Source organism: Neolamprologus brichardi, chromosome 23, assembly GCF_056152115.1.
Source record: "Neolamprologus brichardi isolate AB-2024 chromosome 23, ASM5615211v1, whole genome shotgun sequence".
NCBI classification, from domain to species: Eukaryota; Metazoa; Chordata; class Actinopteri; order Cichliformes; family Cichlidae; genus Neolamprologus; species Neolamprologus brichardi.
The window spans coordinates 28417746-28444501 of record NC_142125.1 but is presented as its reverse complement, the minus strand read 5'-3'; the positions used below and the strand labels follow the sequence as shown (position 1 = coordinate 28444501).

Sequence of the window (26756 nt, the reverse complement as noted above, 5' to 3'; positions counted from 1 at the left end):
ATTTAACTGGTGAGAAATTGCCCTTTTTTATTGTCTGTGAACGTCAGTTTAGAAATGGTTCCTGTTCCAGACTTAAGGTAACGTAAATATGGGATACTCAGGAGAATTTCTTGGTTCATTTTTTTATAAGCGTCTGTAGCTGGTTTCAGTCTGAAGTGAAAGGTGTCACTTCCTGCATTCAAGGTGTAAGAAAGTACGTCACATCTTTGGATGAGCCAAAATTAAAAATAGGGGGGCGAGGTTTCATTGACTCCGCCAAGCATGTGATTCTGCACATGCTGTGAGTAATCCAGACAACAGAAAGTGAAAAATATGACATAAAAATCACATGCTCTCAATCCCCACCTTCCAAAGTCCAAACTGTTTATGATTCTCAATTTAGGATTATAACTTGAGAGTATATTTCAGGTTAATTAGCAAGAACCAGCATGTAGCATGCATCGGAAACAAAAACATGTAAGTCAAACTAATAATGGCCTGAAAAGGCTGCTCTGTGGTGCGGTGGTTGGCACTGCTGTCCTACAGAAAGGATGTTATCTGGTCAACTGGGCCATTTCAATGTAGAGTTTAAGTGTGCTCAGTGTGCCTGTGTGGGTTTTCTCTGGAGTTTTTTTGGTTTGTTTCTGGGTACTGCAACATGCTTGTTACAGTCTGTGTGAAGGCCCTGTGGTATATTTTATTCCTGCACAGTTGGTGTGAGGCACCCACAATTTCGTTGTACATGTACAGTGACAGTAAAGGGCTATTCTATTCTATTCTATTATGACCTGCCTTTGATGTACTCTGCCTTTGTCCCTCTGTCATCACATGACCTTAAGTTAACTAAGCTTTGGCTATCTTATTACAGCCCCATATTTTCAACCTTGCAAAGCCCAATAACATTCTATATCTTTTTGATTGTTTAATATGATACTTTTCTTACAAATAACTTTTTTTAGTCAAAGTCAAAGTAAACTTTATTGTCATCTCTGCCATATCCAGTGCAGCATATAGAGAGACAAGATGACGAGGCTCCGGTTACATCAGCTCATAAACAAGCTAATAAATAGAAATAAAAAAGGAGAAGAAAATAATAATAAATAATAAATAAATGCTTAAGAGTTACAATTACAATTAGCTTGCTTATCAACTAAGCAATATCCATTCAATTTTAGCCGAAATTGTCACGGCTGGGGCGGCAGTCGTGTGGAGGGTGAGAAAGGAGGATCCAATGGCAGACAATGGTGGAGGTGCAAGTGGGTTTTATTTACAGTGCAAATAACAGAAGTGAGGGCAGGACAGAACATAAACCTAAACTGGGTGAAACTAACAAACAAACCTGGAACATAAGGTCAGCGGGAGAAACTCGGAGATAGCAGATGAGGACGGCAGAACAGAGAGACGTAGAGAAACCTAGGGAATGAACACAGACGACGCGACGAGAAGCACAGGCAGACACCAACTATAAATACACACACCAGGTAATCAGGAAATGGCACACAGGAGGGCAACACAGCTGGGAGGAATCAGGGCTGACGGGACAGGGGAAATGTAAACTGAACATACTCACATCAGACAGAGACCTTCACAATAAAACAGGAAACTCAGACACGAGGAACCAAACAAGACACAGAACTAAACAGACAGCTTCACAAACAGGCGGGGTGACACGATAGACAGACAGAGACACAGACACAGACTCAAAGGCAGACCGAATATAACACATAGAACTCAAACAATAATAATCATCATAATAAACTAGAAAATGATAATAAACTAAAAGCGCTGGGTCACCGACCCAGGACCATGACAGTAATATGTTATTGGCCTTAAAGATCAAAGGACTCAAAAGCACTCTCTTCTAAACTTAGAAAAACTCAGGCATTTTGGAATGCAAGCATTGATCAGGACATTAAACAGATTTAAACATTTGGTTAAACATGAACAGGTTAAATTAATGTATTATAAATGTTATTTAGTAGACAGTGGCTTGACATTCTTTCAGTTTTTGCCGCATATGTCTCTTCTAGAGAGCATAAAAACAACATGAATCCAGAAAGCACTCCTACTCTAATAAGTCATTAATATTCAGTATTAGTGATTTTGCTGGCTTACTAGAGGGTAATATCACCTTGTTATTAAACCCAGTTTTCATTAAAGACTTTTTTCAGCCATGCTATGATGGCAGCATAAGTTGGTTCATCCACTCCTTGTACTAGAGGTACTGATGTTAACATTTATTGAAGACCTACCTATTCTCACGGGCTTTCAGATCACTTTGAAACCGACTATGAGTCTGTTCTGTCTTAGTTTATCTTGGTTCTTTATCTTAATGGATGATGCATGTATGTGTGTATCCAGGAAACTGTACAGATTGAGTTGTCACATTACATTGCTAGTGATAAAAGAAAAGCCTAATTTTATAGCCTATAGGGATAAGGTCAGAAATACTATAATGGCAGATAGCTTAGACTACTCCAAAGTTAGCAAAACAATAATAAACCACCTAAAAAATGTGTGAAATTATGTTTTTTAAAAAGGATGTCTACAAAATCAGCACTGGTAATGGAGATGAATTTCAATATATAATCCCCATCAGGTTTGAGCACAAGTCAGGTTTTGGTTGTCAAATAATAATTTATGACCAATCACTTTCCCAACAACCTCAGCTGCAGTTTGTATTCACCTGAAACTAACAAATTAGCATTTAGCATATTAGCTTAGCAACCTGCTAAATTAGTATCTGATAGGCCCAAACATTTAGCCAAGGTTTCTGCTTGTTAAAATAGCCATCTTTCATAAGTGCTGCACTAACTATCACACATAGCATTCTGTGATAATGGCTTTACTATTAGCCTGCAAATTATAATTATTTATAATTAAATAATAATTAAATAATTATAATTATTTTAACAATTTTTGTTTCCTACAAAATTTGGTTGGTGCAGGCCTATCCAAAGTGTGGGGCCCGCCCCCTAGGGGGGGCGCAGGGCCATTGCAGGAGGGGGATATGAAAAGGAGGGGGGAGGGGGCACAAAACGCTTGGACACTGCTAGCACGGGGCGCCCACACAAACACAAATCAGGAGATGAAGCATAGCTGAATATGTTTCCAAACCAACTTCATTCTAAGCCAAAGACTAGAAAATATCGTGAAGCGTATCTTCCCTTTGATTTCACCTGCACAAGTGCCAAGGTAGGTCTCCCCTGCATAATTGGTTTTCCCTGCATCGGGAACACGCGCTGGGCTCTTCAAATCACGGGCAAACAGTATCCCACATTCTTGATTTTTAGTTCACAAACTAACTACTCCTGACATTTTGGAGCTCTTTATACAGTAAAGTTACAGTGGGATACAAATCAGCCTGATCCTGCCACGATTTGTTCCCCCGGTTCAAATCACAGACAAACAGTATCCTACAGCTGTTTATGTTTTTAAACCCATTTTGCACAGAGAGGCATTTTTGGAAAAATGTATTGACAGCAATGTTGAATATTATTACACGGGAAAAAAATAACTACACGTAAAATAATTACACCATGACACCTGTGTCTTTCTAAATGGAGGGACAGTAACTGCGTGTGTGTATGTAAGCGTGTAAAACCTGAAGATAGTCAGATTAACAGTAACAGTATTTTGTCTCTATCTCCCATTCGGCAATTCATCTCATGTAAACAATAACGTGGCGCACAGCGTGACGTGAAAAAAGGCACATAAATTTGACGTTGCATGATGAACTCTGTATTCCTCGTCCACACGTAAACGCAAAAAAGGAGTTTTAAAAAAATCTGTTTTTGGTGATTCAAAACGTTGTTTACATGTGGACGAAACAGCTGCGTTTTCAAAAATACTCGTGTAGGTGCGGACGTAGCGTAAAAGAGTTAGTAGTTTATTTTATTACTACCTGTAATTTATTGCAGATTACTTGTATTTCCTTAATTGTTTACGAAATGTTGTGGTGTGACCGCAATGGAGCAAAATAGGGGTGTGTGTGGTTGGAGGATGTGTTTGTGCGTGGGGGGGGGGGCATTTTTCTTGTAAAACAAAGGTGGGCCTAGCAAAAAAAAGTTTGGGAACCACTGGGTTGGTGCAACATAGTAGTAACATTCCTTATTCTGATGCTTGATATTCTAAGCTCAAAAACACTGGACCTGAGCATTGCTGTATTGTTACAAAAGAATGTTCTAAATATATTTCATCAACTTTTTAAAATGTTTCACAGTTATTATTACACCATTACCCCAACTGTGATAGAAAATTATGGGTGCAACCTGTAAAATACATCGTATTACTGTTTTATTACATTGCTGCAATGTTGCACAAGTGTCTCATTGCGGTTTGGTTAGTTTGTCACAATAGAGCAATGCTGCGACAATATCACCATCTGGTTATAATGGAAACTTTCCAAACTATGAGCTAATGCATTGTAGCCATTGTGCAATGTGCTTGTAGTGTGGTTTATTTTAGACACATCAAAGTATTTTGTTTTGTTGTTATTTTACAAGTAACTTTTGAAGTAAAATATAGTTTTCTCAGTGCAATAACAGCTGTGGGATAATGAGTGGAAGGCTAACTTTATGAGTTACATCTTCCTTTTCTTTTTCTGTAAAACCATTTGAGCCGTTGTCTTCACATATGCTCATGTGGTGTGTGGTTCAATTCTACTTCCTGCTCCCAAATGCAAAGACACTCAAATACCAAAGAAGAAAAGTTTCTTTAATCATAACGACAGAGAGCAGCGATGCAAACACACTAATTCAATCATAAATACAGTCAAAGGTTCTGTTTGCACAGGATGTGTGCAAAACTGTTACCTGTACAGGAAGCAAAACTATTACCTTTCCAATGTGTCATACACCACACACACGCACGTACACACGTGCACACTTACGCACACACACACATGCACCCGCAGTCTTTGCAGACTAAACAATAGTGGTTTCTCAAGTAGGAAATTTCACTTCTACAGTTTGATTTGATTTACAGGAATTCAAAAAATGCTAAACTGGGTACACAGTAACACACACCAGTGAGACGCCAGTAAATTTAAAGTATTTAAATAAGAAATTGTAGCAAGGCTTAGCTCACACATCAGTAAAATATGCTGATTATAATAAACTGGGCTTCACAGACTGATTTTACAGCATTTCAGACATGAGGATCGTCATCATACATCGTTGTCATAGATATGAGTGTAGAGCTCCTGACTTGGTTTTGTTGTCTTCCTCGGTTTTCCTGGATAACACAGATGAAAGGAAGTCAGTTCATCTTCTCAGGATCATGATAGTGAATGTGCACAGCATAACATAAGTATTAACTTTATGTGCAATTTTAAATAATTAATTGTTGGGTTTTTTTTACTATCTTTCGGTTTAAACTTTATCCTTTCAGCAGCACAACCAGTTCCTCTATGTACAAACCCAAACATCTCACCTTTGCAACCTTGCTTCGATGTAACACACATTAATATTACTACGGTGACAAACACCACACTCCCAACAACACGGTATATGACTGGCCAGAAAGTGTCAGCAGAAGTTGTATTCACTGCAAGAAATCAGAGGACGATTGATGTAGCATCAAAGAAGCAGTGATATAAAAATTAGTGGTGGGAAACATAATGTTACCAAAATGAGGCAAGCGAAACGGTAAACGGAGGTTTCTTACCTGGTGCCAAAGTTGTCCACGAAGCTGTGGTGAGCTTCACATTATCTGAAAAAGATTTGAGCTGTTTGTTTTTCAGAAATCATATCATAAATCAGATTATCTGAGAATTAATGAGGGATGTTGAATGAATTATTCTGTAGCAGGAAAAAATAAAATCATGTAGTCATCATTTAGTCTTGATGTGCAAAAAGGTTCACTCACCGTGGACATTGACAGTAATTGCATGACTCATACTCCCTCCACCATGACACTGATACTGACCAGAGTCACTTCTGAGAATGTTTTGGAAGATCAAATAGAAGATCCCTGCTGACTTGTTTAAAGGTTTCCACTCTGTTTTAATGTCACTGCTGACATTGACGGGGACATCTGTTTTCTCAACTTTATACCAGGTTACTGTTGGTGGTGAATCACTGCAAAAAATAACTGTGCAATTAATCCTAAGTTGATGTCCAAGTGAGGCATTATGAACTGTGTTGCGACATATTCTAATTTCTGTAGAACAGTCAGAGTCACCTGCAGAAACAAGAACAACAAAATATAGATTAGGAAATACTGAGCATATATTTACCTAAATTAAGTTTTTCTAAATCTATCTGAATTAGATCACAGAAAAAGCTTTATAGGTTTGCATGCTGCACCTGTGTCACTAAACAGTACAATCAGGTTAGGAAGTCAGTCTGTGGTGTATTTGTGGTTTGAGCACGTTGCTGCTCTGAGTTGACTGAAACAAATTCTTTAAAAAAAGAAAAACAGATTTAAGCTTTTTAAACTTTGGAATATTAGAGTCTGACTGTTTTTAGGATTTGGAACAAAATGTTCACAAAGTGGTTAAATATAAGTTTCCTTTAATGAGTCCAGTCCTTCAGTACATTAAAGATTTGTTAAAAGAATCATCAGGTTTGTTTTTTTTTTAATTCAGATTTATATTGATTCAAGATTGGCACAATAAATGGATGGTATTGTGTTGCTACTATTAACATATCCAGAAAAAGTCTAAAAGTCATTCACATGTTGAGCTAAAATCTACATCATAGCATCAAAGACCATTTCACAGCGTCTTCTCCTTCGTGTTGAGGCTTTTGGTAGACAGAGGGTGTGAGCGCTGCGCGGTCAAGCCTTTTGGTGCATCTTAAGAATACTATAAAAAAATACTAGACGTGTGCATTGAATTAACATTTAAGGTAAACAGTAAAGGATATTTAAAATTGTGTAGTTGTTTTCTGCATTTTCCACCTATAACAATGCAAATATTAAACTCAGCAGGGTTCAGACTGAAATGGAGCCATTTAAAGTTAGTAAGAATCACTTACTCTGAGCATACGGAGTGATAATGAGGACTGCGAAGATCAGCAAATACAGGATGGTCCGGCACAAGTAATGTTTCATGGCAGACATTTAAGGGACCAGCTGTGTACTTGTGTAAAACCTGTATGTGCTCTGTATGTGACAGTGCATGATATATGGTTGACTTCACTTCCTGTTTCTGATTACAGGGGTCTTTGGATGCATAATAGTGTTACACCCAGTATGTACCTACCACAGCACCAACACACCTTGGTGTATTTTTCAGTTGTTGTTTTTTTTACTTTAGTGCTTTACACAAACACAGTATGAGAATAATTTATTAATTAAAATGAGACATATAGAAAAATCATTATTGTTTAATTGCACAAAATGACTAATATTACATCCTAAACTTCCAAATGAATCACTAAAACTACAGGAGCTCATCAGTCAACAATTTAGTTCTTTCTTCTTTCTTTTGTCCCTAACCGGCAGTTGGCAGGGAAGGTTTCCATCTTGGTCAACAATGCATTTCCAGGCCGGGCGATCTCTGGCCTTGACCTTTGCAACTACATTAATGTAGTTGGAAAGTGAGTGGATAGCTGATATGGTACAGACAGTGTGTAAGACATTAAACCATAACTGTTATCAGAGGTGTGGTTTCACAACAGTACGGATGTCATGGATGTGCACTGACAACCACTGAGACTAATTTTAGTAGCAGGTTAATAAACATTTGATAAACCAGTGAGCGTTAATGGCAGGATGATTGTGTGCATAGCATTGGCTGAAAATAACAGCACCCACATTCTTGGTAATGAACTAGCATGCCAACAGAACAATTATGCTGCTGTTTAACATCATTTTGTAGCAACACTGGAGCTCTGCAGCACACAGGAATAAGGCCGATACAAAATTTTGGAAATAACAGCAATTTGCAAAAGAAAAAACACACAAGCATTTTAGCAAATCAACAATTCAACAGAATGTCTTCTATTAGCGTGGATAATATTTTTTTAACCTCCTGCAAAACCTATTTATTAATGCATTTTAGAAGTCCTTCCTGCAGGTGGTGCATCTATGTAAATACATCTGTCAACTGAACTAGGGCGTAGAGCACAGGTGTCAAAGTCAGGTCCTCGAGGGCCGGTGTCCTGAAACCTTTCCATGGGTCCCTGCTGCAACACACCTGAATAAAATCAGTAGTTCATTAGCAAGTTTCTAAAGAACTTGAGTGTATGCTAAGGTGCCAATTCAGCCACTTGTTTCATGTTACAGCAGCTCATGACTGAATGAACATATTTTAACAAAGCACAAAAAGCCCTTCACTGATGGCAGGATTGTAAACGAGGCCATGACTGCATGGCTGAAATGTTGGCTACGTCCACACTAGCCTGGATAGATTTGAAAACGGCGTTTTCATCTGAAAATGCTCCGCGTCCACATTAGCGTTTTCAGTTGTTTTCACAGAGTTGTGCGTCCACATTGAAACGGCCCAAAACGCTTACGTTCAAGTCCTGCATATGCGTAAAAGCGAGTGAGAATTAAAGAATTTGAAGAAAAGCTATCTGGAGCATGTACAAACTGATATTAATCTTTTTTTAGGGCTGTCAAAATTGAGAGCAATCAACACAACTGCTGTACAATGCCCTCTTTGTTTAATTGGTCACATGACTGCATCACATGACTAAAATGTGTCAACGTGTTCAACGCCTTTTTGAGTGTCCACACTGCGACGGGACAGCTCCGTTTTAAAATCTATGTGTTTTTCCTTGGGGAAAACGCAGTCACAGTGTGGACGGGTGGCCAAACCGAAGAGAGAAAACAAATTAGACACATTAGACGTAGCCGTTATCCAGTGACCGTAAAAGTACTACAGAAATTTTGTCTGTTATTGCCAGTGTACTTGGTGCAAATATTGTGCCAAGGAGAATGTCTGCAATGTCTGCAGATGCATTATAACAGCTGGAATTGGACATGCATAGGTGCAAATCATTTTTAATTCAGTGTGCGGAGTCAGCTGGCTGTTTTCATTCAGATGTTGTTTGGTGACTTTTTTATTTCAACTGAAAACTACAGGCAGAGCAGCAGATATCTACAATCACTGAAAGACTACTTTGCAAAAAAAAAAACCAAACATGCCTGTTGAAAAGCTTGTGTCTGTGACAACTGACAACTGCTGTGGCAGGTTGTTACTCAGGAGTTTAGTTTCTAAACTGTCATTGCATCACTTACCAACAGGCTATATGCCCAAAAGTTATGGAATTTGACCATGTCGTGCTGCCTGTTGTTAATAATGGTAATGTCATCAGCTCCATTTGAGCAAAGGCAAAGCAACACCGAAGCTTCAGGTTGTTACTGGAGGAATGCTCTGCTGAGTTTGGGGATCTCCTCCTCTATACTGAAGTCAGATGGTTAAGTCGAGGTAAGGATACCACACTATAATCTGATGAAGGGTTGCTTCTTGATCTTGCTTCCCTGACACTTGTAACCTACAGTTACAAGGCAAAGATTTAAAAAGAAGAGAAGTGAAACAGGGGATATGAATGAATAAGTAATATCTTTGTATCTGCACTGTTTTAATTTAGTGTGAGATACATGTCTTTGCAGTGTATACAGACATACAACATGCACTTGGTGTCAGTGTCCCTGTGTCTACCCAGCTGACTCAGTGAGGCTACATGTGTTTTTGTTTTGATTTTGTTCCTGCTCTCACTCTTCCTCCCTATTCCTCTGTCTCCTGACTGCCTGGGCAGAGCTAATCTCGGGCTCCCGCCATTGGCCTACGCACCTGGCTGTAATCACACACCTGAGGCTCATTACCTGGCAGTCTACGGTCTCATCACTGGACCGTTACTGACTCTCATTAGTGACAGGGCTACTAGCACTAGGTCAAAAGTAGTCAAAAAAGGCCAATTATATTTTGGACCTCAGAGGGGTAACCCAACAAATCATGAAAAACTAGGTTTAACTTTTTGTTCACGACAGTGTAAATTTGTGTAAATTTAAGCATGTAACAATTTGATTTTTTTCTAACAAAAAACAGTTCAACTTAAATTAGACTTGTGTTTGTAAATGAACTGCCCCGTGTTTTGTAGCTTTCTGGATTTTATAGTTATTGGGCTACATATTTATTTATTATACAGGCTATACAGTAGATTAATTCAACATTCAAATGTGTTATTTAACTAAAGTGTTTAATTATGTGGGCTACAGAAATAATTAAGTTATAGACTATATCTATATGAAACGTGTATATTTACTGGATTTTAGTCATTTTAACCATATGTAACACCTGCATATGTGTTTTTAAAAAGGCTTTGATTTTGCCACCCCATTTAATTTCCATGCCATTCTCATGCCACCCTAAGAAAATTTCTCTAGATCCGCCCCTGGTTAGTGAAACCCAGCTTAGTGAGATCCCTGGTGTTCCTAGTGGTAATTCTCTCATTTCCCTGGACCTGCTCCTGTGTTTCCTGAATGACCGCGCTTGTGTCTTTGGAGTGAAGTCAGTTTGCGTGAGGAGATTTGGAGTGCGGAAATGGAGCGACTGAGCGAGGGAGTGGAGTGTGTGGAGTGAATGGAGTGAGGATCAAAGAGCAAGTGTGGAGTGTGTGTTTCTTCCCTCCACCTGCTGAGGATCCCTGGAGCCCTGTCTGTCCCCTCACGCTGTATCGTTCACCTGGTGCTTTGTGTAGATAAAGACTGTTTCCTGCTTTGATCCCAAGTCTTCGTAGGAGTCCGTTCAGTCAGCCCTGACACTTGCAAGTGAACTAAATATTTTTTTTGATGTGTTAATGCAAAATGTAAGTTGTGGACAACATAATTTTGTAAATATTCAGGACAAACAAGCTTTTTGGGTTGTTTGAGTTGAAATGAGGTATGAAATATTAGAAAGCATGAGTAGCTCTCGGGGGGGTTGGGGATCCCTGCCTTAGAGTATCTGTTGGTAAAGCTAAAAGCTAACCATTAAAAACAGCACACATGTTAACCCTTAATAAGATTTGAAAGAAACTTATCCAGCTGTTTCAAGGTGTTTAATATGAGGAGTGAATCAGATGCACACTTAATGTAACGGAAAGCAAGCCATTTATTGTGGACTGACAGCAGGCTGTACAAAACTTAAAACAAGTACAAAATAATAAAAATGAACAATGAACCAAAAACTAGAAAACATACTAAGGCTAACAACACTAGGATAGAACAGACACTGACAAAGGACAAGGAGAGAGAGCAACTTTATGTACAAAGAAGGGCAATTAGGGGAAGTGGAGACAGATGGGGAGAATGAGACAGTTGAACAGAGTCAAAAGCAAAACTGAACACAACACACGCAAGACTAGCAAAATAAAACAGGAAGTAGGTAATTAAAGGAACATCTAACAATATGATGGAGAATAAACAAGATATGGACAAACATGGGGACGAAAAAAACTAAAATAAGGAACAGAAGACAGAAACTTCAAGAAAAAAAGCCTTGGGCTATATAACAAAATCAACAAGAAATAACTAATACAGATTTAAAAAAAAAAACAAAATGACTAGAAGTCAGACAGAAACAATCAAAATGACAGAAATTGAAAGTAGAAAACCTGAAAAGGCTGGATCAAAAACTCCAGGATTCTGACAAGCTAATGAAATAAACTGGGAAATTAGCCACAGAGACCAAAACCATTTTCTTGTACCATCCTGTAACCATGTTTATTTCTGCTGTAAACTTTGAGACCGCCTCAAGTGGACATTATAAGAACTGCAGGCTTTGGCACTTGGACATAATTTTTCAGCCCTGGAGATGACTGCTTATGGTTTACAGGTTGTATTTTACACTTCAAGTAAATCTTTGCATCACCTGCTAATTGTACAGCTTGTGGTTGGGAGCAGCAAACACAACATAGCTGCTCTCCTCCTCGAACAGGCATATTGCCCTCCTTGGTCAATATGCCTGTTCATCATATCTTGATAAGGTCAGCTCATTGAGTTACGATGATGGCGACCTTGTTACAGCTCCGAGATCGCAGAGCAGAGGGGCTTCCTCTTTCCAAGTGCTTGAAGATGACTTTTGAAAAGAATTGATCCATCATGGGGATCTCCACCTGCTTTAAACATTCAAAAATGTTTGTGGGTTAACATTATTGATGGAAAAATGTGATAACCTTGAAATGTTTTATATCTTACCTGATTTTCAGCTAGACTGTCTTTCTTTGGCTTCTCTGCAGGATGGACAGTTTACATGTTTAGTATTCAGTACGTCTGGTGATGTTTTATTTTGAAGAGGAGAAAGAACACCTCACCTTTACAGCCTCGCATTGATATGACAGATATGATTATGACTGTGATGACAAATGAGGTGACCCCAGCAGCAGAGTACACGTACAGCAACAAGGTTTCTGTATTTTCAGGAGCAGAAGTCGTGCTGACTGCAAGAAAAACAGGTTTCAGTCAGTTTGGATTTAATACAGCTACAACAACACACACTTAACGTAAAACCTTTCTTACCTCTGACATTATTCTGTGTAACAGTGGTAATTTCACCATGATCTGTAAAAACAAAACAGAGAAGCTGTCTGAGGTCTGAACAACACAAAAATATCATGAGATTCAGAAAAAGTCCACTGTTCAGTGGAAAAGTAATTTGCATGAACTCCAGCAGTTCAGCAAACTGTGAGTGAACCCGTCCTAACACAAAGGGAAACCTAAAGCCACGTGTATTAATTTCATGTCTACCTTTTACTGTCAGATATTCCACTGCTCTTAAATACTGAGCTCACAGTCTCACTACAAGATCCACCAGCCAGTGGTGTGTCTAGAAAATTTTGTTGGGGGGGCCAGGTAGGGGCACGGATTTGGAGAAGGGTGGCAGATGTAATTGGCAGATAATGTTAAAAACAATTCTACCAACCGTTAACCATAATTCAATAACCCTATAAACCTAATAACCAAATGTGCTTCTAACTCTTATTAGATTGAGATTTTAACCACTACGGTGCAAAGTTTTTAGATACTGCATTGATAAAGTACAAGAGATACAATCAGTCAGTGTTTATTCAGCAGTCAAGGACATCAATATTTGCATAGTATTTTTACTGACATGTAGTGCACATATGTTTTGGGCAAAAACATTTTTGAATATTAAAATACGAACATTTTTAACATACAATTGGCAAATTAGCCAATGCCAATGTAAAACCAATGCCTATTAAAAAAATAAGATAATCTTCTCACAAACTGGTGTTTGATTTTGAAACAAGAAAAAAGTGGGGAAACAAATGAAAAGACTAACATTTGAATAAAACCTGAAAGCAAGTAAATACTTTATATGCTGCCTTATGGTAAACTTTGGTAATATTGATGTATAAAGAACAACATTGGCTGATGATGAAATACAGTCAGCTGGCATGGTGACACTGCCAGTATTAACCTGCAGGGCTGGACTGGGACAAAAAATTGGGCATTTTCACTACAGACCGGCCCACCAGGTATTAAAGCCATAAAGCCTTTGAATGAAAACAAATGCTGTTGTGACAGTGATGTACAATCTTGTTGGTATATGCACGATTTCTATACATTTTACGTCAGATAAAAACTTTGTTTGCAAGATTCAGATAATTATTTAATAACAGCCAGACATTTTAAATGAGAATAAGAAAGAAAAGTATTTCTTTGTGCCCCCTTCTCCCTGTTAATGCCCTACCTGCCCCCTGGCAACACTTTGCTAGATCCGCCCCTGCACAGCTATCAGCTGTCAGCTACTTAAAAAAGGATCCTGGTGTTATTTGTCTCTCAGAAACAGTTCACAACTTCAACTCATTCATGTCACCTAAAAGGTAACCCTGTTTCTCCATCACCTGTTCAGCTCTGATGATTCAGTAAGGACATCTCCTGGTTTCATCCTTATGTTTCCCTCTCACCACATATCCAAACCGATATCATGACCAGCAGCTTTACAGCTGTGGCTCCAGCAAACATCAGCTGATACTAGAAATGAATATTAAATAAATTCTAACAACAGCTGATCAAGCTTAAACGTGCTGCTGTTGTTTAACGCAACATCCGCTGGTTTCCTGTTTCTGGCGCAAAGTGGGCGATAAATAAACAAGAGAGAAAAGCCGATCAGCTGATCATTGATCAGTTTCATGATTGAAGTAGCAACAGAAGAGGGGGCGGGGGGGGGGGGAGAGAAGAGAAGAGGCAGCTGTGCAGTGTAAAGACAGAATAACTCCAGCTTTGTGTCTTTTTCCATTCTAGCTAAAGTACGGGACAAACTGCATCTCTTCTCAGCTCAATACGAAGTGCATAATATTTTCTCTGAATGAGGGACCATTCCATTTTTTAAGGAGCCGTCGGCAACTCTACTAACTAACCTTATGAATAAAATAAAGTTCACTATCAGTAACATCATAGCAACCGAACAGCTGTATAGAAACTCCGTCATGCTAGCTCACGCAGTACGAGTTATTGTAACTGACTGTAAAAAGTCAGCACAACGAAAATAAACTCCACCTAAACTTGGTTTATATCTGACCCAGATGGACTGCAGGTCATAACTTCTTACCTGTCGTGCTGACTGCAAGAAAAACAGGTTTCAGTCAGTTTGGATTTAATAAAGCTACAACAGCACACACTTAACGTAAAACCTTTCTTACCTTTGACATTATTCTGTGTAATAGTGGTAATTTCACCATGATCTGTAAAAAGAAAACAGAGAAGCTGTCTGAGGTCTGAACAACACAAAAATATCATGAGATTCAGAAAAAGTCTGCTGTTCAGTGTGAGTGAAGGTTTCTTAGAGAAGTATAATTAGTGAAAAATCCACACTCACCGTAGACATTGACAGTGATGGCATGACCCATACTCCCTCCACCTTGACACTGATACTGACCAGAGTCACTTCTGAGAATGTTTTGGAAGATCAAATAGAAGATCCATACTGATTCTTTTAAAGGTTTCAAATCTGTTTTTATGTGACTGTCACTGCTGACATTGATGGGGACAACTTCCTCAACTTTATGCCAGGTGACTGTTGTTGGTGAATTATTGCAAAAAAATACTGGGCAATTAATCCAAAGTTGTTGTCCAGCTGATGCATTATAAACTGTGTTGCGACGTACTCTAATTTCTGTAGAACAGTCCGAGTCACCTGCAGAAGAGAAATTATAGCAAACACATAAAGAAGAACAATTAGAAATTAAGAAATGTTTGACTTTAATTTTAATTTAATTAAGAACATAAAACAAAATATTACACAAGAGACTGATCAAAGGCGTTTAGACAATACATGTATATAAAGACTGTTTAATTGGACAAAACAAATAAATATATAAACAGAAATAAAAATTGTGCACATTCCTATAACCTTCTTAGAAAGATATTAAAAGTATAACGAATACTCACTGTACATAAGAAAGAAAAAGTATCATTTGCAACAATAAGATCAAAAGAGAAGTAAAGATGAGGTATGACAGACATCAAAAAGGGAAAAATAAATCCAGAATAAAAAGTGTCACTGGGTGACATTTATTTGATGATGTCATGATAGGCTGTGTGGCAGGCAGGCAGCAGGAGTGGTGGACCCAAAATGGAGACAGGACTTAAACTCAAAACCCGGCTTTTTTTTGCTGGAAAAAACTTTCAATAAATTAAACTCACCAAAACAAAACCAAAATCCAAAACTCTGAACATAGGTACTATGGACTGAATTGGAACAGCGAACCTAAACAGGAGATGATCACACAGCACCTAGAGGGTAGCAACATTGATGATGTGACAAAGAGTAAAGGAAAACACAGGGCTTATATACACAGGGGAGTAATCAGGGAATGGGAAACAGGAGGGAGACACTGCTGGGAGGAATTAGGGCAAATGAGACAAGGGGAAGTAAAACTGAATACACTGACATAAGTCATGGACTTTCAATGTAAAACAGGAAACAAGAAACAAGTAACAATGATGCAGACTGAACTAAATCTGAAATAATGATAATGAACACAGCACAACTAAAGAATCAGAACATAAATCCTAGTACAGAAAAAACACCAAAATATAAGAAAAAGAAAATGCTGGGTCAAAATGACCCAGAACTGTGACAGGAAAAGTAATTTGCATGAACTCCAGCAGTTCAGCAAACTGTGAGTGAACCTGTCCTAACACAAAGCCACCTGTATTAATTTCATGTCTACCTTTTACTGTCAGATATTCCACTGATCTTAAATACTGAGCTCACAGTCTCACTACAAGATCCACCAGCAGGTGTCCCGGAGCCGTTTACCATATGACAGAAAAACTGGAATTTTAAACTTCTGTGACAGCACCTATCATTACTGTCCTGTAGAAAACCTTTAAGAAATCATTTGCTTTTCATTTTGTACCAAAGAATTTTGTGTTGAGAAGAATATGATAAACCCTGAAGATTCACAGTAGTTTAAAAATGAGCTGTGAGATTTTTCCTGTGAGAATATCAGTATAGGCAGGTCCACCACTGATGACCTGTGTTTTTCACAGATGGTTTGGTGGAGGGTCAGTGGTGGAAGGAACGATGACTAAATCTGGGAATTAAATTCTTGCACCCACTATCAGATTCTACACTGGTGCAGTGGGTCCTGGGTTCCTCCTAGTCAACAACAGCACCCGGCCTTATGTAGCGAGAGTGTGCACATGAGAGGATGAAGGAATTTGCACCACTGACTGGCCTCCACACCAACCTGACATAAATCCAACAGAACACCCGTGTAACATTATGTTTCAGTCCATCTTACACCACCAAGTTGCACCTAAGACTGTCCAGGGACTCAGTGATGGCCTGGTCCAGATCTGGATGCAGATCCCCAGGACACCATTCCTTCCTCAGGAGCATGTCCCAATGGTGTCTGGCATACATTCAAACATGTGGCGAGTGGGGGTCACACAAACCGCTAAGCACTATTTTGAGTTGCTACAGTAACCATTTGCCAAAATGGACTAGCCTGAAGTCATAATTTTTGTCTGACTTTGAATTCAGCCTTTCTAGGTCGATAATTTTCATCTCCAGTACAAAATATGGCATCCTTGTTATTCCTAACACACTACCCAGTCCATAGTTTTCCCCATTGAGATTTGTTGCATTTTCAAAGTTTTCCTTTAATTTGTTTTTAGCTGTATAGTTTAGAAATGACTATGCACTCCAAACTAGTGCACAGAAAATGTTTCACAGGTTTGTGTCCACCACACAGTAAATTCAGGGAAGCAAGTCTTCTGTGGCACATCTGTGGTTTGAGCACTTTGCTGCTCTGGGGGCTGAGTTGAAACCAATTCTTTCTTTTAAAACAAGTTTCATATTCAAATTTCTGAACGTTAAAGGCTGGATATTTTTATGATTGGCTCAAAATGTACAAAAAGACACTCAATATGAGGTGAAACAGCTGCATTGTGACGTTTAATGAGTTTCTGTTATGTCAGAAAAGTTGAGGAAAAAATATTCAGATTTTATATTGATTCAAGATTGGTACAGTAAGTGGATGGTATTGTTTTAGTAATATTAAAAATGTATTTTATTAAAAGCGGGTGTGAATGTGAATGCAAATTGTTGCCTGTGTCTGTGTTAGCCCTGCGGCAGTCTGGCAACCTGTCCAGGGTGCACCCTGCCTCTCGTCGGCAGGGTTCCAGCCCCCCGCAACCCTGAAAAGGGATAAGCAGAAGCGAATAGATGGATGGATGAATATTAAAACATCCAGAAAAACTCTAAAGATTGTCCACATGTGTGAACTCAACTAAAAGCTCCAGCATAGCATCAAAGACCATTTCACAGTGTCTTGTTTTGTCCTTCATGTTGAGGCTTTCTTTGAAGGCGGAAGGTTTGAAGGCTGCGCGGTCAAGTCTTTTAACGTGTCCTGTCAATTACTATAAAAACTACTAGATGCCTGCTTTGGGTTTTTGTGTATAGCAAAAGATAAAGGATATTTTAAACCTTTTACAGCTGTTTTCCACAATTTTCGATCTGTAACAGTAAAATTTTTAAACTCAGCCGTGAACAGAGAAACAGACATGTTCAGACTGAAATGGAGCCATTTAAAATTAATAAGAATCACTTACTCTGAGCATCCGGAGTGAGGATGAGGACTGTGAAGATCAGCAAATAAAGGATGGTCCTGCACGAGTAATGTTTCATGGCAGACATTTAAGTAACCAGCTGTGTACTTGTGTAAAACCTGTTTGTGCTCTGTATGTGACAGTACATTGTATGTGGTTGACTTCACTTCCTGCTTCTGATTACAGGGGTCTTTGGATGCATACTGGTGTTAAAGTTTGTGCTTTTGAGGCTGGTGCACCCAGTATATACCTAACACTGGCAACACTGGAGCAGCACACAGGAAAAACACACTGAGATAAAACCTTTAGTAAGAAAGTCCATTTGCAAGAGAAAAACACAAATCAAGAGACTGTCTTTTTCTGTCAGAGTGTTATTATTTTTGGTCATTTCTGGCTATACATTTCTATACTTATGCATTTTAAAAGTCCTTCATGCAGGTGGTGCATCTATATAAATACTTCTTTCACGTCTCAGTCTTTTGCATTTGTTGGCAACAATCACCTTACATCTTCATCTCTAGCTACACTGGCCATTGTGATCTCACCCACAGGTTTGAGGTCTGTTGTTTTGATTTCTTGACTTTTTGAAAGGTGCCGTTTTGTTGTATTTTTTAACAGAGTGTGACCATATTCAGTTCACAGGGTTAGGCAGACTAGCTCGTTTAGTTAGGCTAGCTTGATTAGTAAAATGCTTATCCCTGTGACATTAAATAGCATGGTACCTTTAGCTAACTTAAAAAAACATTCTTAAAATAAAATGAACTTTCTGGAAAATCTGGACAGCATACTTCTTAGAGCAGGAGCCTCCAACATGTTGCTCCTTTTCAAATATATTTCAAAACTTGTGTAGTCAAATTTGATTGGTCAATCATCAAACCAACTTATATGTACGACGAATCAAATTCATAGTTTTTCTATCAAATGATTATTTGACAATTAGGTGTCAAACTTGATGAGTCAGTTTTGATGGGCAGTACAAAGAAGGTCAATGACAGAGGCCTTGTTGAAAGTGGCAAATCACTCAATGAAGCACTAAAAGCCCTTCACTGATGGCAGGATTGTAAAGGAAACTATGACTGCATGGCTGAAATGTTATTAGGTGACTGGCAAGGAGTATGTCTGCACTGTCTGCAGATACATTAAAACTGCCGGAATTGGACGTGCAAATCATTTTTAATTCAGTGTGCTGAGTCTGTCAACTCCAGGGATACAGCCCAGCTGTTTTCATTCAGATGGTGTTTGGTGACTTTTTTACTTCCACTGAAAACTACAAGCAGAGGAGCGGATATTTACAATCACTGAAGGACTACTTTGTAGAAGAAAAAAAACCCTGTTGAAAACCTGGTGTCTGTGAAAACTGATGGAGCACCTGCTGTGACTCAGGATTTAATCTGACGCGGACTTACTTAAGTTTCTAAACTATCATTACATCACTTACCAACAGGCTCTATGCCCATAAATGATGGAATTTGACCATGTCGTGCTACCTGTTGTTAATAATGTTAATGTCATCAGCTCCATTTGAGCAAAGGCAAAGCAACACCAAAGCTTCAAGTTGTTCCTGGAGGAACGCTCTGCTGAGTTTGGGGATCTCCTCCTCCACACAGAATAAGACGGTTAAGTTGGGGTTAGATACTGAAATGCTTTCTTTCATTGATCGGTGAAACTGAGGCTTTTATGGAAGTGAGGGAGGAGGATACCACACTATTATCTGATATTACCTGAGTTGCTGCTTGATCTTGGTTTCCTGACAGATGTGACTGAGAGAGAAAATTAACCACCTGAACCTACAGATACAAGGCAAAGATAAAAATATATTATATTTAGTGTGAATGCTTTTGAGAAGTGAAACAGGCACATGTAACGAAATCATAATTGAATAAATAATATCTGTGTATTTGTAATTGCATTGCTTTGTTTTGACAGCATTGTTTTAATTTAGTAGTGCGAGATACATTTCTCTGTAGTGTATACAGACATAAAACATGCACTTGCAAGTGAACTAAATATTTTTGTGATGTTAATGCAACTTTTAAGTTGTGGATACAAACATTTTTGTAAATGTTCAGGAAAAACAAGCTTATTCGGTTGGTTTGTGTTGAAATGAAACATTTGAAAGGATGAGTAGCTCTCAGAGGGGAAAAATATTGGAGACCCCTGCCTTAGAGTGTCTGCTGCTGAAGCTGAAAGCTAAACATTAAAAAACAGCACACACGTTAACCCTTAATACGATTTTAAAGAAACTTATCCAAAAGCTGTTTCAAGGAGTTTAATGTTAGGAGTGAATCATAGAGGCACACTGAATGGAACTGAAAGCAAGTCATTTATTGTGAGCTGTACAAAATTTGAAACAAGTACAAAATAATAAAAATGAAAACAATAAACTTAATGAAACCAGAACCTAGAAAACATACTAAGGCTAACAATACTAGGATAGAACAGACACTGACAAAGGACAAGAGAAGACAGCAGCTTTATACAATACAATACAACTTTATTTGTATAGCACATTTAAAAGACCAGTGGTACACCAAAGTGCTTTACAATAAAACAGGAAAATGAAGACAATAAATAAAAGACTATTAACAAAGTACCACATATGTCATCAGGTTAAGGGCACTAATTATACAACAATAAAAGGGAATATAAGAACAAAGTTACTAAGAACAGATATAGCTAAAAGATAAAGTACATAAATAAGAAATTGAACCAAATATAAAACAGGGACGCTAACTAGATATGAAGCTATGTTGAATAAATGAGTTTTTAAACGGGATTTAAAAGATAAAACGGAGTCAGACGCACAGATAGCGATAGGAAGGTTGTTCCACAGATTCGGTGCAACCAGGGCAAAAGAACGGTCACCCCTAGATTTAAGTCTAGATCTAGGCTGAGCCAGGAGTAATTGGGCTGAAGACCTGAGGGCTCGCCCAGGGACATATAGACTAAGAAGATCTGCAAGATAACGAGGGGCTAAATTATTTATAATTTTAAAGGTGAGCAACAATATTTTAAATTCAATGCGATATTTTATGGGTAACCAATGCAACTCAATAAGAACTGGGGTGATAGAGGCATGCTTTCTAGTGCCAGTCAGAAGGCGAGCCGCAGCATTCTGGACAAGCTGAAGTCTGTGAAGGAGAGCGGAGTGAAGACCAAAGTAGAGGGAGTTACAGTAATCCAATCTAGAAGTCACAAAAGCATGAATGAGCTTTTCAAGATCTTTATGAGGGACATAGTGCTTAGCCTTAGCAAAAAGGCGCAGTTGGTAGAAGCTAGATTTGATTACTGAAGACACTTGTTTGTTAAATTTGAAAGAGCTGCCCAGCAGAACCCCTAGGTCACTAACTGAGTCAGAGAAAGAAGTGGCAAAGGAACCAAAGGTATCAGCTGATAGGCCCCTAGGGATATGGTTGCCAAACACCACAATCTCCATTTTCTTTTCGTTCAGGATAAGGGAATTGTCTGAAAGCCATTCTCTGACTTCTCTCATGCACTCGAGGAAGCAGTGCAACGAAGATATCATCGGCATAGAGGTGATAAGAAATGTTATATTTTTCAAAGATTAAGCCTAGGGGGAGCATATATAATGAGAATAACATAGGGCCAAGCACAGAGCCTTGGGGCACACCACAGCATAAGGATGCAGCTGAGGAAGAATAAGTACCCAAGGCAACGGAGAAAGACCTGTTCAAATGATTTGAACCAATTAAGGGCTTCACCCCAAATGCCCACAGTGCATTCTAACCTTGTTAATAAAATATTATGGTCAACCATGTCAAAGGCTGAGGACAAATCCAATAAGACTAATACAGCAGAATGCCCTGAATCAGTAATTAAGAGAAGATCATTAAGGACTCTCAGCAAAGCTGTTTCAGTGCTGTGGCTCGGTTTAAAACCAGATTGAAATTTATCACAGATGTTATGTGCATCCAGGTAAGCCTGGAGTTGCGAGAGAACTATCTTCTCTAGGATTTTGGAGAGGAACGGAAGTTTGGATATCGGCCTAACAAAATCACAATGATCAAGACACCTTTTTTAAGAACAGGTTGCACTATAGCATGTTTAAAAACAGATATATCTTTATATACAAAGAAGGGTAAATAGGGGAAGTGGAGACAGTTGAACAGAGTCAAAAGCAAAACTGAACACAACACATGCCAGAACAGCAAATTAAAGGAACATCTAACACTGTAAAGGAGAATAAACAAGATACGGGCAAACATGGGGACGAACAAAACCTGAAATATGCAAGAGAATACAAACAAGCTAAAGCCATGGACAGAAGACAGAAACTACAAGTAAAAAGACCTGAGGCTATTGATTAAAAACAACAACAACAAAGAATAACTAATACAGATACAAAACCAAAATACGACTACAATAAGAGTCAGACAGAAAAATTAAAAATAACAGAAATTGAAAATAGAAAAACTGAAAAGGCTGGATCGAAAACTCCAGGATCATGACAAGCTAATCAAATAAACTGGGAAATTAGCCAAAAAAACAGAAGCATTCTCTTGTATCATCATTTTATCTATAAGTACTGGCTTTTGGACACAGCCTCAAGTGGACATTTAAGGATCTGCAGGCTTTGACACTTGGACATCATTTTTGAGTCCTGGAGATGACTGCTTATGGTTTACAGGTTGTATTTTGCACTTCAAGAGAATCTTTGTATCACCTGCTAATTGTACAGCTTGTGGTTGAGAGCAGCAAACACGACAGATCTGTTCCTCTGTCTCTCTCTGCCCACACGGATTGTTAATATGCCTGTTCATTATCTCTTGATAACGTCATCTCAATGTGTTGCATTGATGGTGTTCTTCTCTTGTTACATCTCCGAGATCGCAGAGCAGAGGGGCTTCCTCTTTCGAAGTGCTCAAAGATGACTTTTGAAAAGAATTGATCCACCATGGGGATCTCCACTTGCTGTAAACATCCAAAAATGTTTGTGGGGAAAAACTATTGATGAAAAAATGTGATAAGCTTGAAATATTTTATATCTTACCTGATTTTCAGCTTGACTGTCTTTCTTTGGCTTCCCTGCAGGATGGACAGTTTACATGTTTAGTATTCAGTACGTCTGGTGATGTTTTACTTTGAAGAGGCGAGAGAACACCTCACCTTTACAGCCTCGCATTGATATGACAGATATGATTATGACTATGATGACGAATGTGGCGATCCCAGCAGCAGAGTACACGTACAGCAACAAGGTTTTTGTATTTTCAGGAACAGAAGTCGTGCTGACTGCAAGAAAAACAGGTTCCAGTCAGTTTGGATTTAATAAAGCTACAGAAACACACATTATATAAAACCTTTCTTACCTCTGACATTATTCTGTGTAATGGTGGTAATTTCACCATGATCTGTAAAAAGAAAACAGAGAAGCTGTCTGAGGTCTGAACAACACAAAAATATCATGAGATTCAGAAAAAGTCTGCTGTTCAGTGTGAGTGAAGGTTTCTTAGAGTATAATTAGTGAAAAATCCACACTCACCGTAGACATTGACAGTGATGGCATGACCCAAATTCCCTCCACCTTGACACTGATACTGACCAGAGTCACTTCTGAGAATGTTTTGGAAGATCAAATAGAAGATCCATACTGATTCTTTTAAAGGTTTCAAATCTGTTTTTATGTGACTGTCACTGCTGACATTGATGGGGACAACTTCCTCATCTTTATGCCAGGTGACTGTTGTTGGTGAATTATTGCAAAAAAATACTGGGCAATTAATCCAAAGTTGTTGTCCAGCTGATGCATTATAAACTGTGTTGCGACGTACTCTAATTTCTGTAGAACAGTCCGAGTCACCTGCAGAAGAGAAATTATAGCAAACACATAAAGAAGAACAATCAGAAATTAAGAAATGTTTGATGTTATTTTTTAATTTAATTAAGAACATAAAACAAAATATTACACAAGAGACAGATCAAAGGTGTTTAGACAATACATGTATATAAAGACTGTTTAATTGAAGACTAATAAATATATAAACATATCCATTATGCAATAATACAATCAAAAGAGAAGTAAACATGAGGTATGACAGACAGTAAGATTTTTAAAAAAAAAGATTAAAAAGAAAAATCACTTTGTGACATTTATTTGATGTTGAGTGGAAAAGTAATTTGCATGAACTCCAGCAGTTCAGCAAACTGTGAGTGAACCTGTCTTAACACAAAGGGAAACCTAAAACCACGTGTATTAATTTCATGTCTACCTTTTACTGTCAGATATTCCACTGCTCTTAAATACTGAGCTCACAGTCTCACTACAAGATCCACCAGCAGGTGTCCCGGAGCCGTTTATCATATGACAGAAAAACTGGAAGTTTAAACTTCTGAGTTTTCAGGGCAGCACCTATCATTACTGTCCTGTAGAAAACCTTTAAGAGATGATTTTGCTTTTCACTTTGTTCCATTTGAGAGGCAGAAAATAAAATCAGAAGCTTCAGAGCAGTTTAAAAAATAGCTGTGAGATTATTTTCTGTGAGAATATGAGTATAGGCCGGTCCATCACTGGTGACCTGTGTTTTTGACAGATGAGAGCAGCTCCACCCTCAGCACTGTCCGGTATGCATACAAGTATGCGGGGGTCACACAAAGTACCATTTTGAGTTGCTGCAGTGACAGTTTGCCAAAATGGACTAGGTCTGAAGCAAATGGTTTTTTAATTGGATTTTCAATCTGTCTTTGAATTCTGTCTTTTTAGGTCAATAATCGTCATCTTTATTACACAATGTGGCATCCTTTCATTCCTAACACATTACCCAGTCCATATATTTCCCATTGAGATCTGATGAATTTTCAGTTTTCCTTTAATGTTGTTAGCTACAGATTAGAAATGACTGTGCACTCCATTTACCAAAATTACTAAAGTAATCTTAACTAGTGTTCAAATTTTTAAATATAAGAGGCTGGGTGTTTTTATGATTGGATCAAAATGTTCAAAAAAGAAGCTAAATATGAGGTGAAACAGCTGCACTGTGACATTTCGTGAGATTCTGTAAGGACAGAAAAGTTATAGAAAAAAAATTATATTGATTCAAGATTAGTATAGTAAGTGGATGGTATTGTTTTAGTAATACTAACATATCCAGAAAAACTCTAAAGATCGTCCACATGTGTGAACTCAACTAAAATCTCCAGCATAGCATCAAAGACCATTTCACAGCGTCTTGTTTTGTCCTTCATGTTGAGGCTTTCTTTGAAGGCGGAAGGTTTGAAGGCTGCGCGGTCAAGCCTTTCAGCGTATCATGCTATTACTATGAAAAAATATTAGTTGCCTGCTTTGGATTATTGTGTATAGCAAAATGTAAAGGATATTTTAAACCTTTTACAGCTGATTTCCACAATGTTTGAACTGTAACAACAAAAATATTAAACTCAGCCGTGAACAGAGAAACAAAGACGTGTTCAGACTGAAATGGAGCCATTTAAAATTAATAAGAATCACTTACTCTGAGCATCTGAAGTGAGGATGAGGACTGTGAAGATCAGCGAATAAAGGATGGTTCTGCACGAGTAATGTTTCATGGCAGACATTTAAGGAACCAGCTGTGTACTTGTGTAAAAACTGTATGTGCTCTGTATGTGACAGTGCATGATATGTGGTTGACTTTACTTCCTGCTTCTGATTAGGAGTGTCTTCGGATGCATACCAGAGTTACCAGAGTACCAGAGTTTATGGTTTGAAGGCAGAAACACTCAGTATATATATACCACTTGAAACTTTGGGTATTAATCAGATTAAAACAAAAGCATAGATTTTTTAAATTCATTTCTTTATAGGAAAAACAGGATGAGAATGAATCATTATAATCTTTTTTAAAATCTAACAGATATGGAGAAAATATTATAGTTTTTAATTGCACAAAATGATTAATATTACATTTCTATTTCCAAAAGAATCACGATAAGTACAATAGCTCATTAGTCATTCATGTACTCAGAAAGTGAGTGAATAGCTGATATGATACAGACAGATAACCATTACTGTTATCATAGGTAAGTTTCTCAAGAGTTAATTCAAGTCATGGATGTGCAACAGAAGAACATCACAGTGAGTGCATGACAAAAAAAACAAAAAACATTAAAATCAATACACACAATCATAAAAATCTCCAAAAATTTGTTTCGTACTACGACTTAACCTGACTACAGCTTCTGTGACACCTCTGTCTTAGAGGACAGTTTACTCATGTGTCATGCACACAAATACATTGACAATAATCCTCAGAACAATGATAATCTCTCTCTCCCTGAGTTTGCTACCTGTATATGGCTCTTAACCCACATCCCTGCAGAAGTTGTACATCTTTACAGATCTGGTCACAAATCTACATTTTTATTATTTTAAAATGATGCATTAATATCCCAGAGCAGATATATTTTCAACAATTTTTACTGTAACACAAAAACAGTGAGAACCTAATTTTAGTAGCATGTTAATAAATATTTGGTAAACTAATGAGGAATAATGGCAGGATGATCGCGTATATAGAATTGAACTAAAATTCACTGGAAATTCAAGTGGACATTTGAGGAAGTGCAGTTTTTGGCACCTCTGTCATTTTTCAGCCCTGGAGATGACTGCTTATGATGCCACATGACACAAAATGCTTCTATTAAGCACCATATGAGGCAACAGCTTTGGTGTTAGAATCCCTAACAGCTTTAAATCTAAACAAAATGTGATGTGTGTACCTATTAGTCCATACTCTTTGCAGTTTGCTTGGCACAGGTTGTATTTT

At 38.1% G+C, this 26756-nt stretch overlaps 2 protein-coding genes across 2 annotated transcripts; both read right to left on the bottom strand.

The window, feature by feature from the left end:
• Window positions 1-11903: 11903 nt before the first annotated feature.
• On the bottom strand, window positions 11904-18073 carry LOC148096247 (B- and T-lymphocyte attenuator-like). The gene is made up of 6 exons (XM_087836379.1): window positions 17998-18073; window positions 14753-15070; window positions 14577-14618; window positions 12220-12350; window positions 12109-12138; window positions 11904-12029 (listed from the first exon to the last, which is right to left on the bottom strand). The coding sequence occupies exons 1-6, from the start codon at window positions 18071-18073 to the stop codon at window positions 11904-11906; spliced, it is 723 nt and encodes a 240-aa protein (XP_087692505.1).
• Window positions 18074-22638: 4565 nt separating this feature from the next.
• On the bottom strand, window positions 22639-23816 carry LOC148096246 (B- and T-lymphocyte attenuator-like; the record flags this gene model as incomplete). Its single annotated transcript, XM_087835628.1, is given in 6 exon segments — window positions 22639-22755; window positions 22758-22926; window positions 23006-23040; window positions 23122-23247; window positions 23325-23366; window positions 23498-23816. Coding segments are annotated over 6 exon segments (765 nt in total), but the record flags the coding sequence as incomplete, so codon positions are not given.
• Between the last annotated feature and the right edge of the window lie 2940 nt (window positions 23817-26756).

What these genes read in the sequence shown, in the direction of transcription:
- LOC148096247 (XM_087836379.1), bottom strand. Translation starts at nt 18,073, where the DNA reads ATGAAACATTACTCGTGCAGGACCATCCTTTATTTGCTGATCTTCACA. An exon ending in CATCACTGTCAATGTCTACG is followed by an intron (nt 14,619 to 14,752) that starts GTGAGTGTGGAT and finishes TTCTTTTTACAG; the next exon opens with ATCATGGTGAAATTACCACT. An exon ending in TACACAGAATAATGTCAAAG is followed by an intron (nt 12,351 to 14,576) that starts GTAAGAAAGGTT and finishes TTTTTCTTGCAG; the next exon opens with TCAGCACGACTTCTGCTCCT.